Source organism: Rhinolophus sinicus, linkage group LG03, assembly GCF_036562045.2.
Source record: "Rhinolophus sinicus isolate RSC01 linkage group LG03, ASM3656204v1, whole genome shotgun sequence".
Lineage (NCBI taxonomy): Eukaryota > Metazoa > Chordata > Mammalia > Chiroptera > Rhinolophidae > Rhinolophus > Rhinolophus sinicus.
Window position 1 is genome coordinate 52,739,953 of NC_133753.1, and position 27,905 is coordinate 52,767,857.

The 27,905-nt window shown below is 36.3% G+C and overlaps 1 protein-coding gene across 3 annotated transcripts in view; it reads left to right on the forward strand.

Moving 5' to 3' along the window:
- MNS1 (meiosis specific nuclear structural 1) overlaps positions 1-27,905 on the forward strand; it is a 64,328-nt gene that overhangs the window by 19,282 nt on the left and 17,141 nt on the right. The window contains exons 1-3 of one of the 3 annotated variants that reach the window (XM_019732322.2): positions 11,677-12,371; positions 13,101-13,322; positions 23,150-23,277. In XM_019732322.2, the coding sequence (XP_019587881.2) occupies positions 12,216-12,371; positions 13,101-13,322; positions 23,150-23,277 (506 nt within the window). In that variant the 5' untranslated portion in view covers positions 11,677-12,215. Of the gene's footprint in view, positions 1-11,676; positions 12,372-13,100; positions 13,323-23,149; positions 23,278-27,905 lie in introns of those variants that run through there. The other 2 variants (XM_019732323.2, XM_074327709.1) reach the window with 2 other exon arrangements.

The following is a 27,905-nucleotide window of genomic DNA, read 5'->3' on the forward strand; positions in this document are numbered from 1 at the left end:
CTCTTTTTCTGGAATGGCCATCAGAGCTATTGTTGTATTACCCTTGATGTCCTGAATGTCATCAAAATGTCTTCCTTTCAACATTTCCTTTCTCTTGGGGGTAAAGAAAGAAGTCATTGGGGGCCAGATCAGGTGAGTAGGGAGGGTGTTCCAATACAGTTATTTGTTTACTGGCTAAAAGCTCCCTCACAGACAGTGCCGTGTGAGCTGGTGCATTGTTGTGATGCAAAAGCTCCTTTGGGACCATTTTTGCACACACCTTTCTCATTGCATGATTTTCAGTTAAGATTTTCCTGTTTCTCTATTGATATTTACTTGGTCTGCTATGCTTCTCACAGCCCGCTGACAATTTTGATGCACAATTCGACAAATTTTTGCAATGTTTTCATCAGTTCTGCTCGTTCTGGCTGCCCTGACCTCTCTTCATCAGTGATGCATTCTCTCCCCTCAGAAAAATGGCATTATCCCCATAAACTTGGACTAACATGTCCCTTATTTCACTTCCACTCTTGCCAAGTTGAACAAGACATTTAATGTTTGTTCATTGCTCTAATTCAAGCTCAGACATTCTCGCGACAGCACACAGAAACATGCAACAACATCAATGAACGCAACTCAGCAAGACACCACCACATGTTGACAGGAACACAGCTGTGAGACATTGATATACCAAGGTTATGAAACCTTACCGAGCTGTTTGTACAGTGCTACCAATGTAACTGCAAGGTGGCAAGTTCGCGAACTTAATTGTCAGACCTTGTATAAATACTATGTAGAACATATATATATATATATACAATTAGTATAATACATTTATTGTATATAAATAGTCACATAATCTATGATATATTGCTAACATGACAAATTTTATTGTAGTCATTAATTACAGTACATATTTTTATAAAATGAAAGTTGGGTTTGCCTAGGAAAGACTCAATGGGGATCACTTTGATATACTATGCCATAATTATTGGAAGCATTATTATAGTCTGTGGAAAATACTTCAAATGTTTGATTCAGTGATTATTTGAAAAAATAATTTTGCATGGAGTAATGCCCTAGACATTGTAGAAAATATTCCATAAAATGACAAAATTGCTATAATTAAGAAGTTAGGAGAATCTCCCTAACATTGGGAAAGAGAGGCGATATGATCTAATTCGGTTGTTTTGAAACTTTTTTGACTTTGGTGCATAGTGGGAAACTCATTCTACATCACGATCCAATATATGCATACGTTCTTCCTATCTATCTATCTGTCATCCATCACTAAAAATTTCACGAATCAATACCTAGCTTACTAGATTTGATGTACTCTAATATTTTCTGGGCTATTCTATTTTTATTTAAATACTGTTTGTGATTCACAGTTTGAAAACTGCTGAACTCATGAAAAGAGCATAAGCTAGGAAGACAGTCTTGGTACAAAACTGTCCCACTACTGGCCCTTTCCATGAACTTGGCAAGTTACTTCTTTTGAATCTTGTTTTCTTCATATGTAAAATGAACTTGCATTCTATTATGACAATTACACATATTTGAAGTGACTGGCATATAGTAGGTGCTCAATAAATGATAAGGTAGCAGGATAATACTTTCTAATATTACCCAAATGTTTGCCCCTGCATTTCCTTATATGTGTTGTCCTCTATTATCTCAAGTTAAGGTTGTTACCAAATTTCAGGGCCATTCTTGCCTGGTAGCTTTTCAGTTCATTGATACAGCCCTCTTTCTCTGTCTGCACAATCCCCCTCCCTGCCCCCTTTCTCTCATGGCAATGGACTGAGCAGGACGGGGTCTGAGGACAGCTTGCACAGCCTTGCACCAGTACTCCCCTGTCTCCAAGTGCCCACAGCCAACGAGGGCTCCTTGACTCTGCCTTCTTCATCCTTCATTCCTCCTGGAGGGTTATTGTGGCCCTCTTTCTCCCTAAGACCTTAGAGTTTCTGCTCAGGTACTGAGTGCGCAGCCATTCTCCTTTCCTAGGAGGCTGCTCAGACTCCCTACAAATCACCTCTCCCTGGCCTGCCCCTCTGGCCCTCCAGACACATCCACATTTCTCTAGGTACCTAGTTGATGTGCTGTCGTTTACTTAATCATTTCCTGATCATTACATATTTGGATTGCCCCGTATTTTTTACTAAATTAGAAAATTCACAACAAATACAATAATTCATTTAGTGATTTAACATTTTTGGTCTGGTGAATTTTTCATTAGAAAAAAAATTGCCATAAGTGTACCAAATTTGATCAAATTAGGCACTTTTTCTAAAGTTAAGAAATGAAAAAAAAATAACACCTTTCTACAAGTAGTTTACAGATACATATTATGTATAGACATATTTTTAAAATCAGTAAGAGCTTTATATTTCAGAAGGAGACTCCTCTGCTCTTACAATGAATTAAATGTGGTCACTAACCAAATTACAGTTTCTATACCCCACATGACAAATCCCTAAGCAATTGTTACGTAACGTCACAATCTCCCTAAATTATTTATACCATTTAGGGAGCTTGTGATGTCACATAACAATAGCTTAGGGATATATATATATACACACATATATATATTTCAATCTAACATATATATTTCGATTTCAATATATAGGGATATATATATATTTCAATCCTCTGTTTAACCACCAATTTACATTGCTTATTATTCAGTTCTGTGCCTATACCGGTTCTGTCTCCACTGTTTTCCTCCTATGCTCAGAATGTGACTTTTAATGCACAAAATTTGACAATCGAGGCAATTTTCTAGATGAAGGTCATTTTTTAAAATTATGTAGTACTTTACATAAAAGTGGCTTTTTACAAAATTACCCAGATAAAATTTTAATTCATGTCCACAATAAATAAGCATTCTTTCTGTGTAGTGTTCCCCAACCTTGGAAGTGCATAGATAATAATTCAGGAGTTATTTTCCAGTTTTATTTTAGGAAATTGCTGACTTTGTGAATTCTGTTTCCTATAGATTTGGTGAGGGTGTGAGAAAAAGAGTGAAAGTGAGAGGAAGGAAAAGGAAGAGACCCACTAATCCAGACCTGTTAATCCAGGCTTAAACGGGGCAACAAGCCATTTAGTAGTGCCCTTTCCACCCCCAGTTATTTAGCATTTGATCACATAGTCAACATGACTGCCAGATTATGGTGGCTAAAATATCCAGAGGCAGATCTTATTGTCTTAATGAAACAATCAGATTCAACATATGGAAGCTGCCTATTTGGAATCAACCAGAAAGTAGTCACTTCCTAACCACATATAACAGAGAGAAAAAGTAAGAAAGGAAGTTATATACAATGAAACCATTAAATGCAGATTTGCCACAAGGCAAGATGGTAATGCTTGAACATTATGAAGTGCAAAAACTGCACAAACACATTATATTTTAAACACTTCATCTACTTAACAAACTATGTACGCTCTTCAGCTAAATAAGATGAATTGAGATTCAAGAGGCAGCACCGTACTGGCAAATCTCGTCCTAAAGGCATCCATTAATATAAATCAACAGTAGCAATTTGGTTTGATCATTTATTTGCAAGAATCATTAAGGTTTATTAGCATAATGATTCCCTGTGGGATTTCATGTCGAGAAATGAAAAATTGCATTATCAATATTTAAAAGATAAGTGTGTAATGTTCCGAGTACTTAAACAGTCATCTGCAGGTGGTGTCCAGCTGCAGTAAATTAGATTAGATTTAGGCATTTTTCCGAAGGAAAGAAAAATTGTTTGGTTCTAATTGCTTCATTTTATAAAGCAATCCAATTTTGTAAATAATTTCTACTGTATAGTTAGAACTTACAGTGTGTACCTATTAACCTGCCTTATTTCAGCTTAGCAACTCTGATCTGTTCAACCCTGTTATGTTGTAACTATTGGGAATCATTAATCAGCATAATCCATCATTCATTACCAGGAAAATCTCTTTCTCTCTAGTATTCTAGACCTTTAATCTAGACCTGTAGGTGAAAAGCTATCTTCCAAAGGGAAATTAACCAGAAGATTTCTCCTTGATGCTGGGAGGGCATAAATCCTTCCTTAACAATGAAATATAATTCATGATAGTAATAATTTATCATGAGAAATCATCTTTAAATGTAATAATTGTTTTTTAAAAAGCTGTGCAATGGACTGTTATTCAGTGATAAAAATAAATGAGCTTGCAAGCCATGAAAAGACGTGGAGGAACATTGAATGCATATTGCTAAATGAAAGAAGTCAGTCTCAAAGGACTACATACTATATAATTCCAACTACATGACATTCTGGAAAAGAACAAACTATAGAGATAGATAGATTAGTGATATTCAGGGGCTCGGGGGTAAGGAAGGAGGGATGGGTAGGGGGACCTCGGGATTTTTAGAGGAGTGAAACTATTTTGCATGATCCTGTAATGGTGGATACCCATAAACCTGTACAAAACAGAGTAAACGCTAATGTCAACTACGAACTTTAGTTAATAATGAATCAGTATTGGTTCATCAGTTGTAACAAGTGTACCACCCTAATATATGATACTAGGGATAGTGGAAACTGTGCATGTGGAAGGAAGCAGCGACATATGGGAACTCTGTATTCTATCAATTTTTATGTAAACCTAAAGCTCCTCTAAAAAGCAATCTATTAATTAAAAAATAATTTTTCGGATATTTTTTTCAGGTAAGATCAACTCATTGTTGTAATTGATTAAATTTGCCTTTGATTTCGATGACATTCAGGCCAAAAATCCTTTTCTCTGACAGACCACCTATTAAATTACATAAATTATTGTAGAATCCAGAGCACCTGTGGGTAGACTGGAAACAAAGAGCTATAACTAAAATTCCTTTTAGAACCAAAGATCCTCAGTTAGGGAAGCAAACAATAATGAAAAGCTTGCATATTTGCTAGAATATTTTGCAGTGTTACATCATATTTCGCTATTAGGAATAACAACTCTATATAAACTTTTACCCTGAACCTGCCCCGTCTCCTCCCCCTCACGACAGGGAGCTTAACTCTGGGGGAGACAGTTATGTCAAGAAGTCTGCAGCACTACCTGCTTTGCTTTATCCCAGGTCATTTTATACAGAATACCAAGAGGGCATGCTTGTGCCTTCTGTCTGTTCCTCTCAGACAGTATCACTAATGAATAGAGTAGTAGATATAATTAACTTGGATGAAACACCCAAGGACAGAGAGAGGAACAAAAGCTTTGCAGCTCACAAGAACTTTTCCAAGGCTCAAGAATTTTAAGTGTTTTATTCATGCTTCGTATTCTTTTCCTCATGTATACCTTTCTGTCTTTGCCACATGTATACCTTTCTTGTACTTCTTACCAGAATTTCCTTCAATATGAATGTATTTTAACTTGATTATGTATGGCGATACCTGTAATCACTGTTTTCTTCATTAGTGCACATTGTTCTTATTATGATATCATTATGTTAAGGTGGGAATCCTTTGCCAGCACTCTGTGACCAAGAACTTGAACTCTGCTTGGTCAGAATCCTATTGATTTTTCAACTCCCCTTACTCTTGTGGTTTAAAACATGCCAACTATTCCACAATTTGGCCTTTTAAAAATTCGTCTTTTGTCTCTCTTGTCTTATAATTTCTGGTGACCTACTTGGTTTCCCCTTAGTTTATTTCTAACTAAATGCAAAGTGTTCCCCTCTTTCTACCCAATAGATTCCCCATCGGAATTACCCTCCTAATCTAATAATCTTAAAAGTCAAATTACTGCATTTTAAATGTATTCTGAATCCTTCAATGTATACTTATTAAGCTATACTATGTTCAGGGCTCTGTGCTAGCCACATTTTGGTAAATTTAAACAATTAGTAATGCATTTAAGTATTGCTTACTGTGTGTGGTGTTCTGAAATAACCCATGTTATAAGAAATAAGTGGTATTGATATATTTAACTGCCTGACTAAACAGGTAATCTATGTTTTGAGGAGTGAAATACTTTGTTTATTTGATTAATGAATTGGTCTTTAAGTTACAAATATTTCCTTGCAAAAATAAATTAGTGTGATTTAGAAGTTCATTGTACATGATAGAACTTAACTTTATCAAGTAACTAAACGTTTAATGATCAGATTTATGCCCTGTTAATGTTTTAAAGACTTTTATATTTATTGATCTGTGAGCATTTCAGGTGAGTAATGTTGATCCAAATCTATTCAACCAAAAATATTATCATTTGGTTGTCAAGCAATCAGTGGATCATGTTAAGCAGATAAGGGAAATGAAGAAATCATAATATATCTAGACTTTAGTGAAGTGTTCTTGGAGAATTGTCTCAGTAAATTCTTATAAAAAAGGTATAAAAATATTGGCAGTATATTAGTAAAATTGCTGCATTGATAACTAGTTGATTGATCCTAGTCAGAGGTTGCTGATCTATTTGCAAGGGAAAGATAGTGGTGTATGTCACGGCCCTGTGTTCACCCAGTCTAAGTCTACATTTTTATCTATGAAGTATTTAAAAATAAAGGCATGCTTATCCAATTTGCAAATGACATGACTCTGGGAATTATCAAATTACTAAACAAACATGTCACATGGATATTTTGGAAAACAAAACCAAAGATTGAATGTTTTGATCAATACTCTGAGAGAGCACATGGATTACGGCAAGGAAAAAACTGGCCAGTAGCTTCTAGAAGATAAAAAAGGGAGAGAGGAAAACATGAGAAAGGAAATCAGAAGTTTTCCACTCTACTAATAATCTTTAAAATCAAACAATTGATCTAAAAAAGTAATTAGTGCTGCAAAAAGTTTTGTTTTTCTTAACACTTTCACCCATGAGATTAAAAAGAGATAGTATTTGTAATAGTTCAGAATTGCATTTGTCTAACAGCAATAGAATCCTGAGTGAAAAAGAGGGTACAGACTTAGATAATTATGAGTTTATTTTTCTTTCATATAGCATGCGGTCAGGATAGGCAGGGCAGGGCTGGTGTGGTAGCTCTTTGGTCATGAAAAACCAAAGCTCCTTCTATTTTTCTGCTCTGCCATCCAGAGCGTGTATTATCTCATTGACAAGATGGCTGGTGGAGTTTCGGTCTTATTAAGGGCAGAGACCCACACATACAAAGCCCCTCTGGCAGGAAGGAGCTCAAAGAAGTTCACTGTGGCTAATATTTGAAGAAGGAACTTGGAGAAGTAGACATACAAACCTTCACAGGCTAGGATAGGGTTTTGGAATGTCCTTTAAAGGCAATAAGAAAATAGGGAAAACTTACCATTACGGGAAAAATTTCCAGTTTGTTAGACCCCCATATACACACACACACACACACCAGACCTAGCTGACCTATCACTGAACCAGAACGAACGCGAACATCCCTCCTCCCACCATCTGTCTAGCCTAGCTAGCATGAGCAACAAAAGCCAGGATCTACTGCTAGGGGCAGGAGTCAGAGGGTGGAGAGAGACACTTTCTGATGTGCAGGAAAGCCTAATGCTAAGGGTGGATCAGGAACATTGAGAGAAGCCTTCTAAACAAAAAACTAGCCCCCAGTATAAGCACAGGATAATGCTAGAGAAATTTGAAGATAGGGAAGCACTGATGGTAACCATAGCAACAGCAAAGTTCAAATCCAGCTCAACTCCTGACTACATTGACTCAACCTCCTACACTAATGTTACAGCAGAAGAACGGGTGTGTTTATTTCCGGCATAAATATTGTTTATTGTAGTCTATACTTTTTTACACATGATGTCTGGCATTTAATCAAAAAATTATGAAACCCACAAGAAAAGCAAGAAAAAATATTGTAAAAAGTGTATAAAAATGAAGCAATCAACAGAACAAAACTCATATATGACCCAGATGGTGAAACTCGCAGACAGAAAATTTTAATTACTATGATTAACATGTTAAAGCCTCTAATGGCAAAGGCAGACAATACATGAAAAGATGCATAATATTAGCTGAGAAAATGGAAATTATAAGAAAGAGGTAAATGAAAGTGTTAGATTAAAAACCAAAACAGTAATGAACATGAAGCATGCCTTTGACACGCTCAGTGGAAGACTTAACACAGCCAAGGAAAGAGTCAGTGAATTTGAAAATATATCAATAAAAATGAACTGAACAGAAACACAAAGAGAAAAAGATTGGAGAAAAAGCAAAGAAAATAGCATTTCAGAGTTTTAAGGCAATATCAAACAGTCTAACATATATGGAAATATACATATTGTGGATTTATATAGGTAAAAGTAAAATAATAACAATAGCACAAAATATGGGGTAGAGGAATTGGAATTATACTGTTTCAAGGTTTATACATAACAAATGAAGCAGAATCACAGTATATGAATATTTAAATATATATATATACTAAAATGATAGTGAAGATAAGATGGAATCACAAAAAATTATCTAAAAGACAGAAAAAGTAGGAAAGAAAGAACAAAGTACAGATGTAAAAAATATTTTTAAATTAGCAAAACTAGATTTTAATCCATCCATATAAATAATATGTAAATGTCATAAACATACCAATTAAAAGACAGATTGTCAGACTGAATAAAGTAACATTCAACTATATGCTATATACAGGAAAGACATTTTAAATATAAAGACACAGATTCAAAATAAAAGCATAGAGGAAAATGTATCATGTAAGCATCAGTTTAAAAAAAAGTTGGAGTGGCAATGTTCATATCAAATACACTTCAGAACAAAAAATATTACCAGGGATAAAGAAGTCATTTAAAAATGTTAATATCAAAATGTTATCAGGACATAATCTTAAAGTGTATACACCTAACAATAGAACTTCAAAACACATGCAGCAAAAAAAAGAAAAAAACCGAAAAGAAAAATAAGCAAATCCACAATTATACTTGATGATCTCAACAATCCTCTCAATAATTGATAAAGCAAATAGATAGAAATAGTGTAAGACTATAGAATACCTGAATAGCATTCTTAACCTGACCTTATTGATGTTTATAGAACACCACATCCAACAACAACACCAGAATATACGTTATTTTTAAGTGCACATGAAACACTCACCAGGATAGATCACATTGCACAATAAAACAAACCTCAACCAGTTTAAAAGATTTGAAGTCATACAGAGTATGTTCTCTGATCAAATTGGAATTAAACTAGAAATAAATAACAATAAGACACCTGGATAATCTGAAATATTTTGAAAGTTAACAAAACACTTCTAAATTCATGGGTCAAAGAAGGTCTTTGAATATTTTGAATTGAATGAATGAGAAAGCACAACATATCAAAATCTGTCGGAGGCAGCTAAATCAGGGCTTAGAAGGAAATTTGTATTTATATTTGAAAAGAAGAATGGTCTTAAATAAGGATTTAAGCTTCCACCTTAAGAAAGTATAAAAAGAAGATCAAATTAAACCCAAAGAAAATAGAGAAAGAACTAATGATGGTAAGAGCAGAATCAGTGGACTTGGAAATAGAAAAACAATACAAAAAATTAATAAAGACATAATAAAGTTTGCTCTTTGAAAAATATAAATAAAATTGATAAAACTAAGATGGAAAACAATATTTCTTCAAAGTTATTTCTGGGTAGAACTTTCTCCAAATGAATAATAGTAATATAATTTCAATCATTTGTTCATTTAACAAATAATTCATTTTGCACCAGTTATATGCCACATACTATCTTAAATGCTTGGGGTACATCAGTGTCCAAAATAAAAATTTCTGCTGACAGCTTAGCCAACAAGTTTTAATTAGAGGCTAATTTATGAGAAGCTATACATAAGCCATGTCTTTTGTAGAGTTCTTGTGGAAGTTGCTTCATTAACAGGGGATTAAATGCACATTACAGTTGCATCCTGGTTTCAAAATGTTTTGCACTGTACACATCCTGTAGTCAAGTTTAATTTTGTGGTAACTGGGTTTATAATAAGGCCCCCAAAAGACAGAAACATTGACAATATCCCCTGCCCATTACCCCACCACAAAAGTCCTAGTGCAGGAAAATAGTTTGAGTCTAAGGTGATGTCTCCAAGCCCAACAGGGTTTTCTTTTTGCTGTCAAACTTTTTGCATTTCAAATTGGGACATTCCTACTGAAATATCTTCAAGCTCACTGATTCTCTTCTCAGGGGTGTCCATTCTACTGATAAGCCTAACAAAGGCATTCTTCATTTGTTAGTGTTTTTGAGCCCTAGAATTTCTTTTGGATTCTTAGAATTCCCACCTCTCTGCTTGCATTACCCATGTTTTTGCATGCTGTCCACATTTTCCATTAGAGCTCTGTGCATATTAATCATAGTTATTTAAAATTCTTGTTTAATAATCACCAACTGTGTGTCCAAGCTGAGTCTAGTTCTGATGCTTGCTTTGCCTTTCAGACTGTATTTTTCCTTGCCTTTTAGTAACTTGCCTTTAGCCTTGTTTTTTTGTTGAAAGCTGGACCTGGTATATTGGGTAACAGGAACTAAAGTAAATAGGGTTTTAGTGAGGTGTGAGGTTTTTTTATTATATCACTAGAAGTTAGGCTGTGTTTAATGTTTACTGTAGCTATAGGTTCCAGAGGTTTCAAATTCCTCTCATGTTTTTGTCTCCTGCTGTCTTTGGATTTCTCTAAGAATTTCTTGTTAGAGTGTGAGTTTTGTAGCTCTCCCAGCTGTAATCAACTGTAATTACACTGGAGCACTGTTGGTGTGGTGGTAAAGCATGGAAAAGGGAAAATGTTCTATAATTTTATGATTAAATTTCTATTAGTAGGGCTGCGACCTTCACAAGTGTTTCCTACCTCCTCTCTGTCCACTTAGGTAAGACAGGAAGGCTGGAGGGGCTGTAGTCTGAGAAATGTCCTTGCCCCAGGTGGGATAAGGCTCTGGTAAAATACTTTCCTCTGGAAAGTAGGACTTTATTATTATGGAGAAAGCTTTAGACATATTTCACAATGACTATTATTCTCATCCTATAGGAGATCTTTCTTGGTTCTTCATTGTAAGAACCTGCTGGGGGATTCCTGGAGGCAAAACCCATGGAAGTGTGGGGGTCTCCCAAAGACTGCAACCTCCAGTAGTCATGCTAGTCCATACTCAATCTCCAGTAGTTCATCAGAATTACTATTTGTTACTAGTTTATGGCTTCAGTGGCTTCTGCTCCAGGTGAGTAGGTCTTGACTGGGACTCCCGAGTTTCACCTCTCTTCAGATTTCAGGGTGGTGGGCTGCCCTGTAACCTCAGTTCTATGATTAGTCCAAGAAAAGTGATTATTTTTCAGTTTATTCAGCTTTTTCTGGTAGTAAGGATGGACATGACAACTTCTAAGCTTTTTATATTTTGGAGCTGAAACTGGAAGTCCTTTTGGTCATTAATCTGTAAACAGACATATTGTTACATAAGGTGGACTTCAAATTAGATAACACGAACTAAAGTACTCATACTACCGTAATTTTTTTAGTTTTGATGAAATTTTTCTAAACGTCATCTCTAAAATCAATATACTTGATTAATTTCTCTGCCCCATTCCTGTTCTTAAATTTTCATTAAAAATGGACTTTATACAGCATAGGGAATAGTCAGTGGAACTGTAACAGCTATATAAGATGTCAGAGGGGTAGTAGATTGGGGGGGTATCACTTTGTGAGGGTTGTAAATGTCTAACTATTATGTTGCTTTGTAAACCTGAGACTAATAATTGTTTAAAAAATGACTTTAGTGTCCAACCTGCCAATAGAATAAATCAGACCAACATCCTGCTATCATCTGTCCTCTCATTGGCACCTGGACCGTGTATTACACAGCAAAATAAGATCCACGTGGTCCATACATTTTATTCCCAAAGTTTACCAAAAGCTTCTGTGGGTGGTGAGAAGGCTCCAGGAAGCAACTGTTACCCAGTGTTTCACAATTACCCAGCCAGGGGGACAGTGATTGTGCCTCCCACTGCTGAAGACCAAGTGAATCGTCAACCCAGGCAGAACAGGTAAGCGCTGAGAGCACAGGATGTTCTGTGCGTGGAAAGTGACTGCAGTCTCATGTACTAGAAAGGAATTTGTGTATTTCTGTGTAAACCGTTTCCACAGACCTCAACCCTACCAGAGTTTATCCGCTTGAGGGAAATCTTGAGCTCCCCAATACACTGCAAAGGGATTGCATCAGGACATAAGATTTGAACTTCCCGCTCGTCTCCTTTAGTTGTGTAGAAGTAGCCTCCCCGCCGACCCCTCAAGAAGCTCACGGCCTATTGGATCTTGTTTGTCCAATGGGAGGCCGCGCCTTTGTCGGGCTCAGGGCGCCACCGCGGCCGTTGCCCGGAAACCGTGTAGACGCCAAAGAGCTCAGTAGACCTTTGTTTGTGGCCGGAGGTGGTAGCTGGAGAGAAGCGTTTTTCTCCGCCAAGATGGTGAGCCGATCGGAGGTCTCGAAACAATTTGTTTATCTATTGATTGAATTGTAGTTTAGAGCCAGCCTGCTTCTCAAAAAGGATTTGAAGTGCCAAACCTGAGAATTAGTGGGAAACTTGTATTTGCTTTCAGAGGCCTCAGGTGCTTAAGGGACGCTCTTGGTGGCTTCCAGCCTTTTTTGCCTTTTCCCCACACTATTAGATCTGCCTACTAAAAATCTTATTTCGCGTATTTTAGGAAATTTAGGAAAAGATTTAAAAACCAATGAACAAATGAGTGGAAATAAAAGTCCAGGACAGTGAATGATTTAAGTAGCAGCGGGTTGACCTGACGGGCATCTGAACAGAGCTTTATGGCCTATGTGGGGGTTGTAGGGTGGGAGTTCCCTGGATAGAGGTAAAGAGCTGGTCTGTGAGAGCTCGACTGCACGTCTTGAATACTAGTGCTGCTATTTATTAGCTGAGGAACCTTGGGTAAATTTGCTTTTACTTTTCACGCCTCATCTATAAGATGGGTAAAAATAATAGTCCCTACTTCCCTGATATAACAATATATTTATCTACCATGTTTACTCATTTATTACATATATTTCTCTGAATTTAGGAAGGAAGCCAAAGGCCCTTCTTTTATTAGTTATCTGTATCCTTTGTTACTGGCGCTTATATCATATGTTTTTTAAAATCAGACTTTAGAACACCAAAATATGCGTACTTTTATTTTATTTTTATTGTTTTGCATTATAGGCTTCCAAAGGGGGAACTTGGAGTGTCAGTGAAAGGCATCAGAAGTTAGTAGATAAAAACTACTGCACAAAATTGCATATTGAGGCACTAAAAAAGATAGAGAATCAAATCAAGAACCAAATGGTGCAGAATGAAATTGATGACCGAGTTGAGCGCAAGCGATTCCTCAGATTATTACAGAATGAACAATTTGAGTTGGATATGGAAGAAGCCATTCAAAAGGTAAGTTTTACTATTCATTCTTACATCATTTTTTTCTTCATTTGCTCCTTGGAAATGATGAAAGCCAACTACTACGCTGGAGTGAGTAGATAGACAATGACATCATCAGTCAAAGGATACCTCATTGTAAGTCAGCCCAGTGTAGTGGTTAAGAGCTGGGATTTTGGAGCTAAACTGTCTTTGAATCCTAGTCCTGCTATATATTAGCTGTAGAACCTTGAGTGGGCAGCTTTTACTTTTTATGCCTCATCTACAAAATGGTAATAATAATAGTACCTACTTCACAGGATTTTTAAAAATAATTAATGAGTTAATATATGCAAAGCTCTTGGAATAGTCATTGGAACAGAGTAAGCACGCAGGTGTTTTTTCCCATAAATACAAAATCCATAATTATTAACTTCCACAGTTTCGTTCATGTAAGTACAATTCAGTTGCTTTCCATAAAATTCTAAAGACAAAAATTTAAGAATAGCTTTTTAAAAAATTTATTGAGTTTAAACATGTATATTATTAAGTGGTAGAAAATGAGCACTTATGAATTTACTCATAGTTTTGATTTTTGAAATACTGCCTTAAAGATTTCAGGTACAATTTATATGTATATAATTCCTAAAATATGGAGATAATTTTTCAGTGGAAATTTCTAAATATTTAAAAGGATGAGGGTGGTAGAAAAAAGGAAACTGGTAAGAAATGAGTTCTTATAAATGTTAAAAAAGTGTTTTGTTATTTCAGTATTTTTTTGAGTATCTTCTGTGTGTTCAACATTTTGTAGAAAGTTGTGGGAAGTTGCTAACACAAGTTTTAAAAATGGTATCTATCCCTGTGATTTCCAAATTCCAGAAGCTTAGACATGTTTTTTTAATCTTGAGCAAGATCCTAGGGATTTGACTTTTTTTCCTATTCTTTTCATTATTATTTTTTTTTAATTTTAAAGACAATCCCAGGTATATGACTCTCCTGCATACTTCAATATGCATGTTATAAAATATTTTCTTACTAGTAGTAGCATAAGGAGTGTCACTACCTTACCTAATAGAATTATAAATAACTTGTAGGTATCATTTACTACCATTTCATAATGAAATTTCTGTAATTGTGTCAAAAATCTGCTTTTACGGTTGGTTGGTTTTAATCAAGATCTAAACAAGGTTCATACAGTATTATTTGGTTGTTATGTCTATTAGGTCCGTCTTAATCTAAAACAGACCCTCCCTCATCCTTAATTATTTTTAACATATTTTTAACTTGTTAAACTAGGCCAATTGTTGTGTAGGCTTATCCCACATTCTGAATTTACCTGTTTGTGTCCTCATTGGTTCCTTTAATTTGTTCCACTATCTCTTAAATTTCCTCTAAATGGAAGTTAGCCCTAAAGGCATGATTAGATTTGTGTATAACATTTTTGTCACGACTCCACCGTGATGCTGTCCTTGATGTTGTATCACATCAGCAGGCACATGACGTCTGGTTGTCCCACTTTCAGTGACCAGTGGGTTTAGTGACATAGCCTGGCTCCTCCATTGTAAAGATCCCCATCAAACTTTCATCTGTGGCTTCACCAATGAATCTTTTCCTTCATCAGAGGTTGCAAAACACTGCTTTTCTGATTTTGTTATTCTTTTCACATTTACCTGAAATTGCTCTGTAAAGAACTTTCCCTCATCAACCAAGGTTATTTAGTCCCTGAAAATATAGTTCTTAAGTATAGTTCTTACCGAAAAGGGAGATAGTTGATTTTCAGAGTAAATAGTTGGTGCCCTAGTCATTGGTATCTGCCTATGTTGTTTCTTAAATTTTGTTTTCTTTAGTTTTTGACTTTCTGAAAAATTATCTTTATGGACTCATGGGTCTTTATATACTTGAATTAATTGCATTTATTACTCTTTTGGATGTTCCAATTGTCCCATCTTTGGCCAGTGGATCCCCTTTTGTTGTTTCTGTGTCCTTTTGACAAGACCTTAATCTGTGATAGTTTCCTTGCTTTTTGTCAGAACAAAATGTTCCAGGCTAGTGATAGTTAATTTTATGTGTCAACTTGACTGGGCCGTGGAATGCCCAGATATGCATCAAACACCCATTATTCTGGGTGTTTTGGGGGTAAGATTAACATTTACATCTGTAAACTGAGTAAAGCAGATTGCTCTCCCTAATGAGAGTGAGCCTCGTGCAATCAGTTGTAAGCCTGAGGAGAACAAAAAAGCCAAGAAAGAGGAAACTCCTCTTTCCTGACAGCCTTCCAACTGAGACATCAGCTTTTTTCCTGCCTTCACACTTGAACTGAAACATCAACTCTTGTGAATCTCAAGCCTGCCAGGAACTACACCGGTGGTTTTCATGTTTCTCAATTCTTTAGACTTAGATTTGAACTAAACCATTGGCTGTTCTGAGTCTCTAGCTTTCCCACTCACTCTGCAGAAACTTGGGACTTGCCTGCCTCCATAATCACTTGAGCCAATTCCTATCCGATTGGTTTTGTTTCTCTGGAAAACCGGGACTAATGGAAGGCTCATCTTGTAAATTGCTTGCTTCACATCTGGAATCAACCATTGTACCAAGGAACTCTGTTAACATTTAGTGGAAATAATATGTAGAGGCAATTTGGGTGCTAGATGTGCTTATTATTCTTGGGTTATCATTGATTCCAGGTCTTTTCAGTAGATGGAACTTTGAAATATACATGTTTTTAACTTTTTATTTTGAGATAAATTTAGGTTTATAGAAGAGTTACAAAAACAGTATAGATAATTTCTGTATACCCTTCACCTGACTTCCATTTATGTTAACATCTTACATAGTTGTAGAACAATTATCAAAGTGAAGAAATTAGCCTTGGTACAAAACTGTTAAGTACAGGATTTATTCACATTTTAAACACCGATTTGCATCAGTTTTTCCACTAATGTCTTTGTTCTGTTCCAGGATCAGAATTAGTTGTCATGTCTCCTTAATGTCCTCCAACCTCAGTCTCCTTCAGTCTATGAGAGTTCCTCACTTTTTTCTGTCTTTCATGATCTTGACAATTTTAAAGAGTACAGTTCATTTGTTATATTCGTTTTTTTGTTGCTATGTATCAAGTTATCACAAATTTAGTGGCTTAAAACAACATCCATCAATTGCCTCACGGTTTCTGTAGATCAGAAATCCAAATGTGGTGCAGCTGGGTTGTCTGCTCAGTCTCAAAGGGCTGAAATCAAGGTGTTGTCTGGAATGCATTCTCATCTGGATCTTGGAGTCGTCTTGGGGTTGGCAGAATTCATGCTCTGTAATTGTAAGACTGAGGCCCTCATCTCCCAGAGATTGTTGACATTCCCTGCCACACAACCCTGTCCAGAACAGGGCAGTTTGCTTCCCTAAGGTCCAAAGGGCAGTGACTTCAGCTGCATCAGCTCACCTGATTAGGTTAGGCCCACCCGGGGACTCTCCCTTTTGATCAACTCAAAGTCAACTGACCGGAGCCCGTAATGACCTTTTCGTGTATTATATTGATATGTATTATTCTTGATTTTAACTTTGATCATTGGTTAAGGTGGTATCTATCAGGATTCTCGTCTGTAAAGCTTTACACTTTAGAATTATTTTGTACTTTGTAAATACTAAATACTTTGAAAGAGGCACTTTGAGACTATGCAAATATCCTGTTTCCTGTTTAAATTTTTGTGCACTAATGTTAGCATTCCTTGGTGAATCTTACCAACACAAATATTACTTTCAGGTTCTAAAGATAATTTTTTATGTGCCTCATTCCTTCTTCATTTATTAATTGGAATTTTTCTAGAAGAAAGAGTTGTCCCTTTTCCCCATATATTTATTCAGTTATTTATTTATATCAGTGTGGATTGTTTGATATTTATTTTATACTTTTGGTTATAATCCAGTTCTATTGTTCCTTATTTTGTTGTTCCAGTTGTTCCAATATTGCCTTTGGAAACTGTTTTCAGGTTGTCTTCTGTGCCCTTCTGACATCACGATCTACTTTTTCTTTTTTCTTTTGCATTTACTTGCTTTTTGGCACCACAACATGTTCCAGGCTCAGCTTATTCTTGCCTTGCCTTGAGATCCACCATTTCTCTAAAGAGGCTTGGTTCCTTTTGTTGGAGAATGGAAATCAAGATCTGAATGATAGGTGTGTTCATTATTATTGGGGTTTTACTGCTCTCCTCCCTCTAAGTGGAAAGAAATAGAAAATAATGTACACTAATCAATGCATATACATAGATCTGTTTACTTTTGTGTATACCTGCATATATTTATTAACAAAAAAACCTATGAGACTACATTGGTACCACTGATTACAATCTGGCACCACAGTGGTCATTTTAGCCTTTCCTGTTTCCTTATTTGTAACTACTTTCTCCAACAAAAAGAAAGCTGGCTCTCATTGCATACAATATTTACTTATTCTTTCCACCACAGTATACAAATAAAGTAATTTCAGAATTGCTAACCTGCACTCCTTGTGAACAAATTTACAATACAGATTTGAGTACAGTTCTTTTTCTCTTTAGCCTTACAATATCTGGTCAGTTTTCCAAACTTATGTCCACTTCTACCTACATTGTGGTTATGATTGATTTTTAACACAGTTAATTTCTCATAGTCTGCATTCCATTGTTCCCCCACATCTGGTGTATTTCATTAAAAAAAAATTATGTTGAAATAATTACAGATCCTTGGGAAGTTGCACAGATAGTACAGAGCGGTCTAGTTTCCCCCACTGGTTACATCTTACGTAACTAGTACAATATCAAACCCTGGAAAATGACGTTGGTACAGTATGCTTATATGCTTCTGTGTCATTTCATCACGTGTGGATTTGTACAACTACCACCTCATTCAGGACACAGAGCTGTTCTATCACCAACAAGACCTCATTCCCACTACCCCATTACAGTCACACTGCCATCAGTCCCCACTATGCCTGGCAACCACTAATTTGTTTGCCATCTCTATAATTTCATATTTCAAGAATGTTGTTTGAGTGTAATCATGTTTATGACTCCATACACATGTGGAATCATATGTCTGTGACATTTTGAGTAGGCTTTAACTCAGCATAATGCTCTTGAGATTCATCCATGTTGTTGGATATATCAATAATTATTTTATTATTGGGTAGTAGTACATGGTATGGATGTACTGGTTGATTTTTGTTGTTAATTTTCATATTACAAAATTCATTCTTTGTGATGTACAGTTCTTTGGATTTTGACAAATGCATAGAGTTCTGTTTCTACCATCACAATGTCATGCAAAACAATTCCATTGCACCATAGTCCCCTCGTGTTGCCCCTTTGTAGTCAACTGCTCACTCCCTTATTCCTGGAAACCATTGATTTCTTTTTTGTCACAATAGGTTCACCTTTTCCATAGTATCATATAAATAGAATTATATGGGTTTGACTTCTTTCATTTAGCAAAACAAATTTAAGATTCCATGTTATTGCATGAGTCATTCCTTTTAATTGCTGAATGCTATCGTAGTTTTCCATTATATGGATATACCACAGTTTGTTTATCCATTCACAGGTTGAAGGAAATCTGAGTGATTTCCAGTTTTTGGCAATTATGAATAAAGCTACTATAAACATTTGATTGCAAACATTTGTATGAACATACATTTTCATTTCTTTTGGGTAGAAATCTAGGAGTGGGACGGCTAGGTCATATAGAATGTGTATGTTTCATTTTATGAGAGACTGCCAAACTGCTTTCCAAAGTTGCTGCACTGTTTTGCATTTCCTTAAGGAATGTGTAAGAATTCTGGTTGCTTTGTGTCCTCACCAGTACCTGCTATTGCTTTTTGTTCATTAAAAAATTTTAATGAGACAATTGTAGATTCATATGCCGTTGTAAGGAATAATAGAGAGATCGTATATTTCCTGTACCACATTTCTCCCAGTGGTACATCTTACAAAGCTATAGTACAGTATCGCAAACAAGATATCAACAATGATACAATCCATCAATTATGTTCAGACTTCCCCAGTTTTACCTGTGCTCATTTTTTAGTATTGTGTGTGTGTGTTTGTGTGTGTGTATTTAGTTCTGTACAATTTATCATGTGTATGTTTGCATATCCAGCACCCCAGTTAAGATACATAAGAATTGGGACCGGCCCGGTGGCTCAGGCGGTTAGGGCTCCATGCTCCTAACTCCGAAGGCTGCCGGTTCGATTCCCACATGGGCCAGTGGGCTCTCAACCACAAGGTTGCCAGTTCAATTCCTTGAGTCCCGCAAGGGATGGTGGGCTCTGCCCCCTGCAACTAAGATTGAACACGGCACCTTGAGCTGAGCTGCCCCCCGGATGGCTCAGTTGTTGGTTGGAGCGCGGGCTCTCAACCACAAGGTTGCCAGTTCAATTCCTCGAATCCCGCAAGGGATGGTGGGCAGCGCCCCCTGCAACTAAAATTGAACACGGCACCTTGAGCTGAGCTGCCGCTGAGCTCCCAGATGGCTCAGTTGGTTGGAGCCTGTCCTCTCAACCACAAGGTTGCCCATTTGAGTCCCGCAAGGGATGGTGGGCTGTGCCCCCTGCAACTAGCAACGGCAACTGGACCTGGAGCTGAGCTGCGCCCTCCACAACTAAGACTGAAAGAACAACAACTTGAAGCTGAACAGAACCCTCCACAACTAAGATTGAAAGGACAACAATTTGACCATTGTTCCCCAATAAAGTCCTGTTCCCCTTCCCCAATAAAATCTTTAAAAAAAAAAAAAAAAAAAAAAAAAGATACATAAGAATTCCATAACCAAAAGGATACCTGATTTTGTCCTTTTATAAGCAAACCCATCTCTTCCTTGTCTGCCTCTACCTCATCCTTAACTCTGGCAACCACTAATATGGTCTCCATTTCTATAATTTTGTCATTTTAAGAATGTTGTGTACATAACTCAATCAAAAGACAAAAAAATAATAAATTAATGAGCAAAGTGTTTCAATAGCCATTTCTCCAAAGAAGATATACAAATGAGCAAGATGCACAAAAAAGATGCTCGGCGTCATTAGTCATCAGAGATGCAAATCAAAACCACAACGAGATACCACTTCGGATCCACGAGGATTGTAATAATTTTTTTAAAAAATGAAAATAAATGTTGGCAAAGATATAGAGAGCTTGGAACCCTTGTTTATTACATTGAAATGTAAAATAGTGTAGGGCTCTGGTGGCTGTGGAAGACAGTTTGGTAGTTCCTCAAAAAGCTGAACATAGTTTCTGTATTATCCAACAATTCCACTCCTAACCATATGCCCAAGATAACTGAAAAACATATATACACATAGAAACTCACACATGAATACTTGTGGCGGCATTATTCATAATAGCCCCAAAGTGGCAACAGCCCAAATGCTCAGCAGCTGATGAATGGATAAACAAAATGTGTTGTATCTACACAATGGGATATTATACAGCCACACAAAGGAATGGATTACTGGTATGTGTTACAACATGGGTGAACCATGAAAACATTATGCTAAGTGAAAGAAGCCAAACACAAAAATGCCACATATTGTATGATTTCCTTTAAATGAAATATCTAGAATAGGCAAATCCATAGGGATAGAAAGTAGATGAATGGTTCCCAGGGGGCTGGGGTGTGAGGGAACTGGTGTGACTGCTCTCAGGTATGGGGTTTCTTTTTGGAATGATGGATACATTCTGGAACATTGAAGACTTACGTCCGCACAAAAACCTGCACGTGGATGTTTACAGCAGCTGTATTCATAATTGCCGAAACTTGGAAGCAACCAAGATGTCCTTCAGGGGGTGAATGGGTAAATAATCCAGACAATGGAAAATGCATATTATTCAGTGCTAAGAAGTGAGCTATTAAGCCATGAAAAGACATGGAGGAACCTTAAATGTATATTACTAAATGGAAGAAGCAAATCTATAAAGGCTGCATACTGTATGATTTCAAGTATATGACATTCTGGAAAAGGCAAAACGATGGAGGTAGTAAAAAGATCAGTTATTGCCAGTAATTTCAGGGAGGAAGGGAACAATAGGCAGAGCACAGAGGAATTTTAGGGCAGGGAAATTACTCTGTATACTGTAATGGTAGATACATGTCATTATACAGTTCTCAAAACCATGTAATATACAATGCCAAGAATGAATCCTAATGTAAACATGTAGGTTTGCATATCCAGCACCACAGTCACGAGTCCTGTGGACTCTGGGAGATGATCATGTGTCAGTGTAGCTTTATTGATTTTAACAAATGTCCCAGTGGTGGGGGGTGATGATAGGGAGGCTGACCGTGTGTGGGGGCAGGGGGCATATGGAAGCTCTGTTCTTCTCAATTTTGCTGTGAACCCAAAACTCCAAAAAACTAGTCTATTAAAAAAAGAAATTCAGCTAGATAGTGGTGATGGCTGCACAACACTATGAATATACTAATAACCATTGAGTTGTGAATTGTGAAAGGTGAATTTTATGCTCTGAATACCTCAAGTTTAAAATAAAGAACACGTTCCAAGAACATTATCTAAATGGGATCAAACAGTATGTAACCTTTGGGGTTGGATTTTTTTCACTAAATAATTCCTAGACATTCATTCAAGTTGTTGCTTGTATCAGTACTTCCTTCCTTCTTGTTGGCAAGTAGTATTCTAGGGTATGGCGGTACCACAGTTTATTTGACCATTCACCTGTTGAAGGATTTCTAGTATTGGCTCTTTTAAATAAATCTGTAAACATTTGGGTACAGGTTTTTAAATAAACATGTTTTCATTTCTATGGGATAAATGCTTAAGAGTACAGTTGTTGAGTTATATGATAATTTCATATTGGCTTGGTAACAAATTACCAAACTATTTTTGAGAGTGACTGTATCGTTTTACATTCCCAGCAATGTGTGAACAGTGGAGTTTCTCACCAGCATCTGGTTTTACTAGTGTTTTCTATTTTAGCCATTCCAATAGGTATGTAGTAATATATCACTGTAATTTCAACTTGCTATTCCTGGTGGTTAATGATGTTGAACATTTATTCATGTGCTTATTCTTTCCTAAATACAGAATTTAATCAGCCTCTAGATCTTTCTACCATTTTACAGGAAACACAAAATGGAAAGAAGTTAAATGATATCCTGGATATGCAATCAGTCAAATTGAGAATGTGGGACATTCTCTGGGAGTTAGGTCCTAATTTCTCCAACAAATCAATGGCTTGGAAGAAAAAAGACTGTATGTGTATGGGGGTTTGGGGTGACTATTGCAGAATAAGAGAGACTTAGGAAAAATGAGAACTAGATACAATATGTGGACCTTGTTTGGATTTTGATTTGAACAAACCAAAAAAAAAAAAAAGAAAAGCATCTCTGAGACAAGTGGGGATACCTGAATATGGACAAGGTATTAGACCTTACTAAGGAATTATTGTTTATTTAGATATGTTAATGGTACGGTTGTTATAGGAAGAAATTCTTATTAGGTAGAGATCAATACTGAATTATATACATGGTAATGACATATCTAGGATTTGTTTTAAAATGCTCTAGCAAAAAAAAAAAAAGAACAAAAAAGTAAGAGTGGAGTGGAAGAGTACAGAAAAAAGATTAGCAAAATATTGGTAATTGTTGAAGATGACTGATGGCTACCTAAGGGTGTATTTTAATAGTTTCTCACTATTGGATGTTTGAAATTTTCTATGATAGTTGGAATATTTAGAAAAGTATTTATTGAATAGCGTGTATTTTAAAATAGTGGATTGTTGCTCTGAAGGCACTTGTTTTCTGTTATAAAAAAATTAAACCTAGATGAAAGATAAAATCTGATTCTGGGGGACATAACTAAAGTTATTTATTTTTTCATTCAGGCAGAAGAAAATAAAAGATTGAAGGAACTCCAGCTTGAACAAGAAGAAAAATTGGCTATGGAATTGGCAAAACTAAAACACGAAAGTTTAAAGGATGAAAAGATGAGGCAACAAGTTAGAGAAAACAGGTATCCTGGTTTCTATAAATTTCATTTAGTTAGTCTTTATCTTTAAACTTTTATGTAATGCTTAGCACCTAAGAGTGAAATGTCTTTCATCATTGCACTTAGCTAATATTTTGCCTGGAAATATTTGTTGCTTTTTATGATATATATATATATATATATATATTCATTTGTGAGAAGAATTGTGTTCTTGGAAGTTAATACTTAAGGTATTAATACAAATCAATTTCCTTTGCGCTTTCCTCTAAACATAATTTTCCTCTAAACATAATTTTTAAAGTGACCTTTTATAAAAAATAGACTCATGGAATACTGTTCTTAAGAGAAACCTTAGGTGATACCTCATTTAATTTTATATCCTTAAGTAAATTTTCTACACTATTTCTGGAAAGTGGCTGGTCAGCTGTGGTCAACACCTCTAGTGACCGTGATAGGAACTTCCTTTTTCTTCAGCCCTAACTTGAATAATCTTTCCCCCTGTTGTCTCAAAGTAAAATTCCCTGTAACATCCATGCATTTATCTCAGTTCTGCTATTTGATAAAAAAAAAAAAAAAAAAAAAAAACCCAAATTTAGTTCTTCTGTATGACATCCTTTCCTATTTATGAATTCATTAAATGTTTTCTTCTAACTGAAATATCCCTCATTCCTTCCTTTATTTGTTCACCATTCGGGTTCTCTCTATAGATCTATTTAGATTACTGGTGGTCCTTAGCAATATGTTGCCCCCACAATTTCTTTCTTTATATCATTGTACTTCAGGGTACTGCTTTGTACCCCTAATAGTGGGACTATTAACCCACATTGTTCTAGAATATGTTCTTAATGTCATTGCCTAAAATCAAATTACTTTTTAGGGGCAGCCATGTCATCCTGTTGTTTAAAACTCAGGGCTAACTAAATGCCCATCCTGTACTTGTATAGTTGAATACATTGGAAAGTTATTTTGCTAGTTACGTTTTATCTTAACTGAGCAGGGCTTTGCAGAATCTGATATGACCCTTGGGTGAGCTTAAGGGTTTTGAGCCTCATTAAATTATACTGGGGGTGTCAAAAAGTGTATACACATGGCTTGTATTCATCTTTTGTTATCGGTATATATTATTACAATTTTAATACAGTTGTTTCCTTTCTAAAACGTGTTTATATTTTTTTGGCACCCTCTGTATTTATATGTTCAGCAAATATACCCATGTGTATTTTTCTAGGTCCACAACTTCTCTGAATCAAAGTCTCTAAGGGATTAATTTGTAAAAAAAGATTTAGAATTACTGCTAATGTCTTCATGTTGTTCTAGTCTCAAACTATCTTTTTGGATCTTAATTTGCCAGTCATTGTTAGCTGTCACTCATGGTTTTATATTATCAGAAGGTGAAATGTTTCACCCTGTCTGTCTAATTCATTGATATAAGAATTAAATAGAGAAGCTTTCCATGTCTAGCAGTTGTAGACTAGGTGATTCAGATAAATGTTCCCATTGAGAACAGACTATCTGGAGAAAGTATAAAAGTAAGGTCTGGGAGAGGAAGGAAACCAGAATGGTGAGCCTGGCATTTATAGCTGCATTTCTCCTGTAGATTTCTGCTGATTCCAGGAATATGGTTGAGAGTTAAGTGAAGCAGAGTTTGGCCAATCAGCATATGGCCAGGTGTTTTTCATCATTCTACAAGTTGTACGCTTCAGATTTGTGCACTTCAGTGTTTGTTTTAGTGTATGTATGTATGGGTCTTGTTTTTTTGTATGTATTTATCTACCTTATGTCTTTTGATTGGAGCATTTAGTTCATTTACATTTAAAGTAATTATTGATAGGTATATAGTTATTGCCATTTTATTGTTTTCTGACTGTTTTTATAGTTCTTTTCTGTTCTTTATTCTTTTGCCCTCTTCTCTTGTATGTTGATGACTTTCTATAATGTTGTGTTTGGATGCTTTTCTCATTATTTCTTGTGTATCTCTTATAGATTTTTCATTTGTGGTTACCATGTGCTTCATATATACCAGTTATGTTTATAGCAGTCCAGTTTAAATTGATGGTTGCTTAATTTTGAACACACACTGACAGTTTTTACTCACTCCCTTCATGTTTGTTGTCTTTTTTTTTTTTTACTTTTGTGTGTGTGTGTGTGTATCCCTTAAATTTATTGTTGAATTACACATGATCTTCCTACTTCTGCTTTTTGCTCTTTGTACTAGCTTTATAGTTGATTGATCCACTCTTATTGTTTGCCTTTGTCAATGAGAATATTTTTCTTTTCTATATTTTCTTATGGATATTTGTGATCTTTTTTATTTTTAAAGACATCTCTTTAATATTTCGTGTAATACTGGTTTAGTGGTGCTGACCTCCTTTAGCTTTTTCTTGTCTGGGAAGCTCTTTATTTTTCCTTGGATTCTAAATGATGGCCTTGCTCAGTAGAGTAATCTTGATCGTACGTCTTACTTTTCATCACTTTGAATATTTCACGACAGTCCCTTCTGGCCTGCAATTTTCTGTTGAAAAATTAGCTGACAGTCTTGCAGAAGCTCCCTTGTGTGCTTTTCTCTTGCTACTTTTAAGATTCTCTCTTTGTCTTTAACCTTTGGCATTTTGATTATGATGTGTCTTGGTGTGGACTTCTTTGGGTTCACCTTGTTTGCTGTGCTTCCTAGACTTGTATGTCTATTTCCGTCTCCAGGTTAGGGAAGTTTTCCATCATTATTTCTTCAAATGGGGTTTCAATTCTTTGCTCTCTCTTTTCTCCTTCTGGGATCCCGTTGATGCAAATGTTAGTATGCTTGATGTTGTCCCAGAGGTCCCTTATACTATCTTCATTATTTTTTAATTCTTTTTATATGTTGCTGTTCAATTGGGTGTTTTCCGCTACCTTCTCTCCAGATTGTTGAATTGATGCTGTGCTTCATCTAATCTGCTCTTATGTTTTCTAACTCCTTTTTTTGGTGTTGAAGTTGTCACTGCGTTCATCTATCCTTCCCCTAAGTTCACCGAGCATCCTTATAAACAGCGTTTTGAACTCTGTATCTGGTAGATTGCTTGTCTCCGTTTCATTTAGTTCTTTTTCTGGATTTTTGCCCTGTTCTTTCATTTGGGACATGTTTGTTTGTCTCCTCATTTTGGCTGACTCCCTGTGTTTGTCTCTATGTATTAGGTAGAACTGCTATGTCTCCTAGTCTTGTCAAAGTGACCTCATGTAGTAAGTGTGTTGTGGGGCCCAGTGGTACAGTCCACAGCATGAGCCAAGACAGGTTGCTTGTATGGGAAAGCTGCTAGAAGAGGTTTGGGCCCCACATGTCAGTTGAGTGGGGCAGGATCTCAGGGAATCACCAAGGCAGTGCCAACATTGTTAGCAGGGTTAATGGAGACTCAGATATGGTGCCTGTCGGCTGGGTGGAAGGAGCACTCAGCAAAGGAACAACGGCTTCTTTCCCTGGAGAAAGCTGCCCTGACCCCGCCCTTCCAGGCCTTGTACTGATACTAGTCAATTTAGTTCCTCCCCATGTGTCCCTTGTGTTTTTTGAACTGCTACTGCTGTGCTGAAGCCCAGAGCAAGTGAGTCTGTGAACGAGTGAGTCTGTGAGCGAGTCTGTGAGTGAGTGAGTCTGTGTGTGGGCTCCTTAAGCAGAATCCTTTGGTCTCCAGCTGTCCTCCAGCCAGTTGTTATGGGGACTCCTCTTCCCAGCACTGGTGCCTGGGCTGATGAGTCTGGTGTGGGGCTGGGACCACTCACTCCTCAGGCGGAACCTCTGCAGCTGAGGTATCCCTTCTGATTCTGAACTGCCACACATGGGTGTGGGGCCAGATGATCCATGTCCACCCCTCCCTACCAGTCTTGATGTGGCTTCTTTATGTCCTTAGTTATAGGAATTTTGTTCAGCTAGTTGTCAAGTCGGTGGTTCTCAATTATCGTTGTTCTCTAATTTAGTTGTAATTTTGATAAGGTTGTGGGAGGGGGCGAGCACAGCATTTACCTACTCTGCCATTTTGACCTGAAGTCTCCTAAGACAGTCTTTAAGAAGACCAAAATTAGAGACATCTTCTCCAGAATATAAATACTTATTTTAAAGCTATAATAATTAAGATAGTGTGGTTTTAGTACAGGATAAACAAATGGATCAATGGAATAGAATAGAGCAGCTCTTCCAAACCAGAAAATTTAGCCCTAATGACCTGAGGCATCCATTATATGTAATGAGTTAACTTAACCTTCTACGGATCTGAAATAATACCAGCTATATACAGTCATTGAGACAATTTTTAAAAATACAATTACTCAATTTTCTGTGAGGCTTAATACTCTTATGGAACCCCAGTTTAGGAAAGATGGGATTGAAAATCCAAAAACAGTTCCATGCATGTATGCACACTTACTTTATGATAAAACTGATACTGCAGAGCATTCAGAAATATAAAATGGTACTGGATCAATTATATATCCGTATGGAAGAATATGAAGTTGGTTTCTATCTCACACCACACACAAAAATCAATTCCTGAAGAGTTGTAGTCAAAAAATGAATGTTGAAACAAAGCTTTGAGAAACTAATATAAGAAAATATCTTTATGTCTGTGGGGTGGGCATCATTTATGAAAACATGACACAAAAGTCATTGACAATGATGAAAAAGGTTGGTG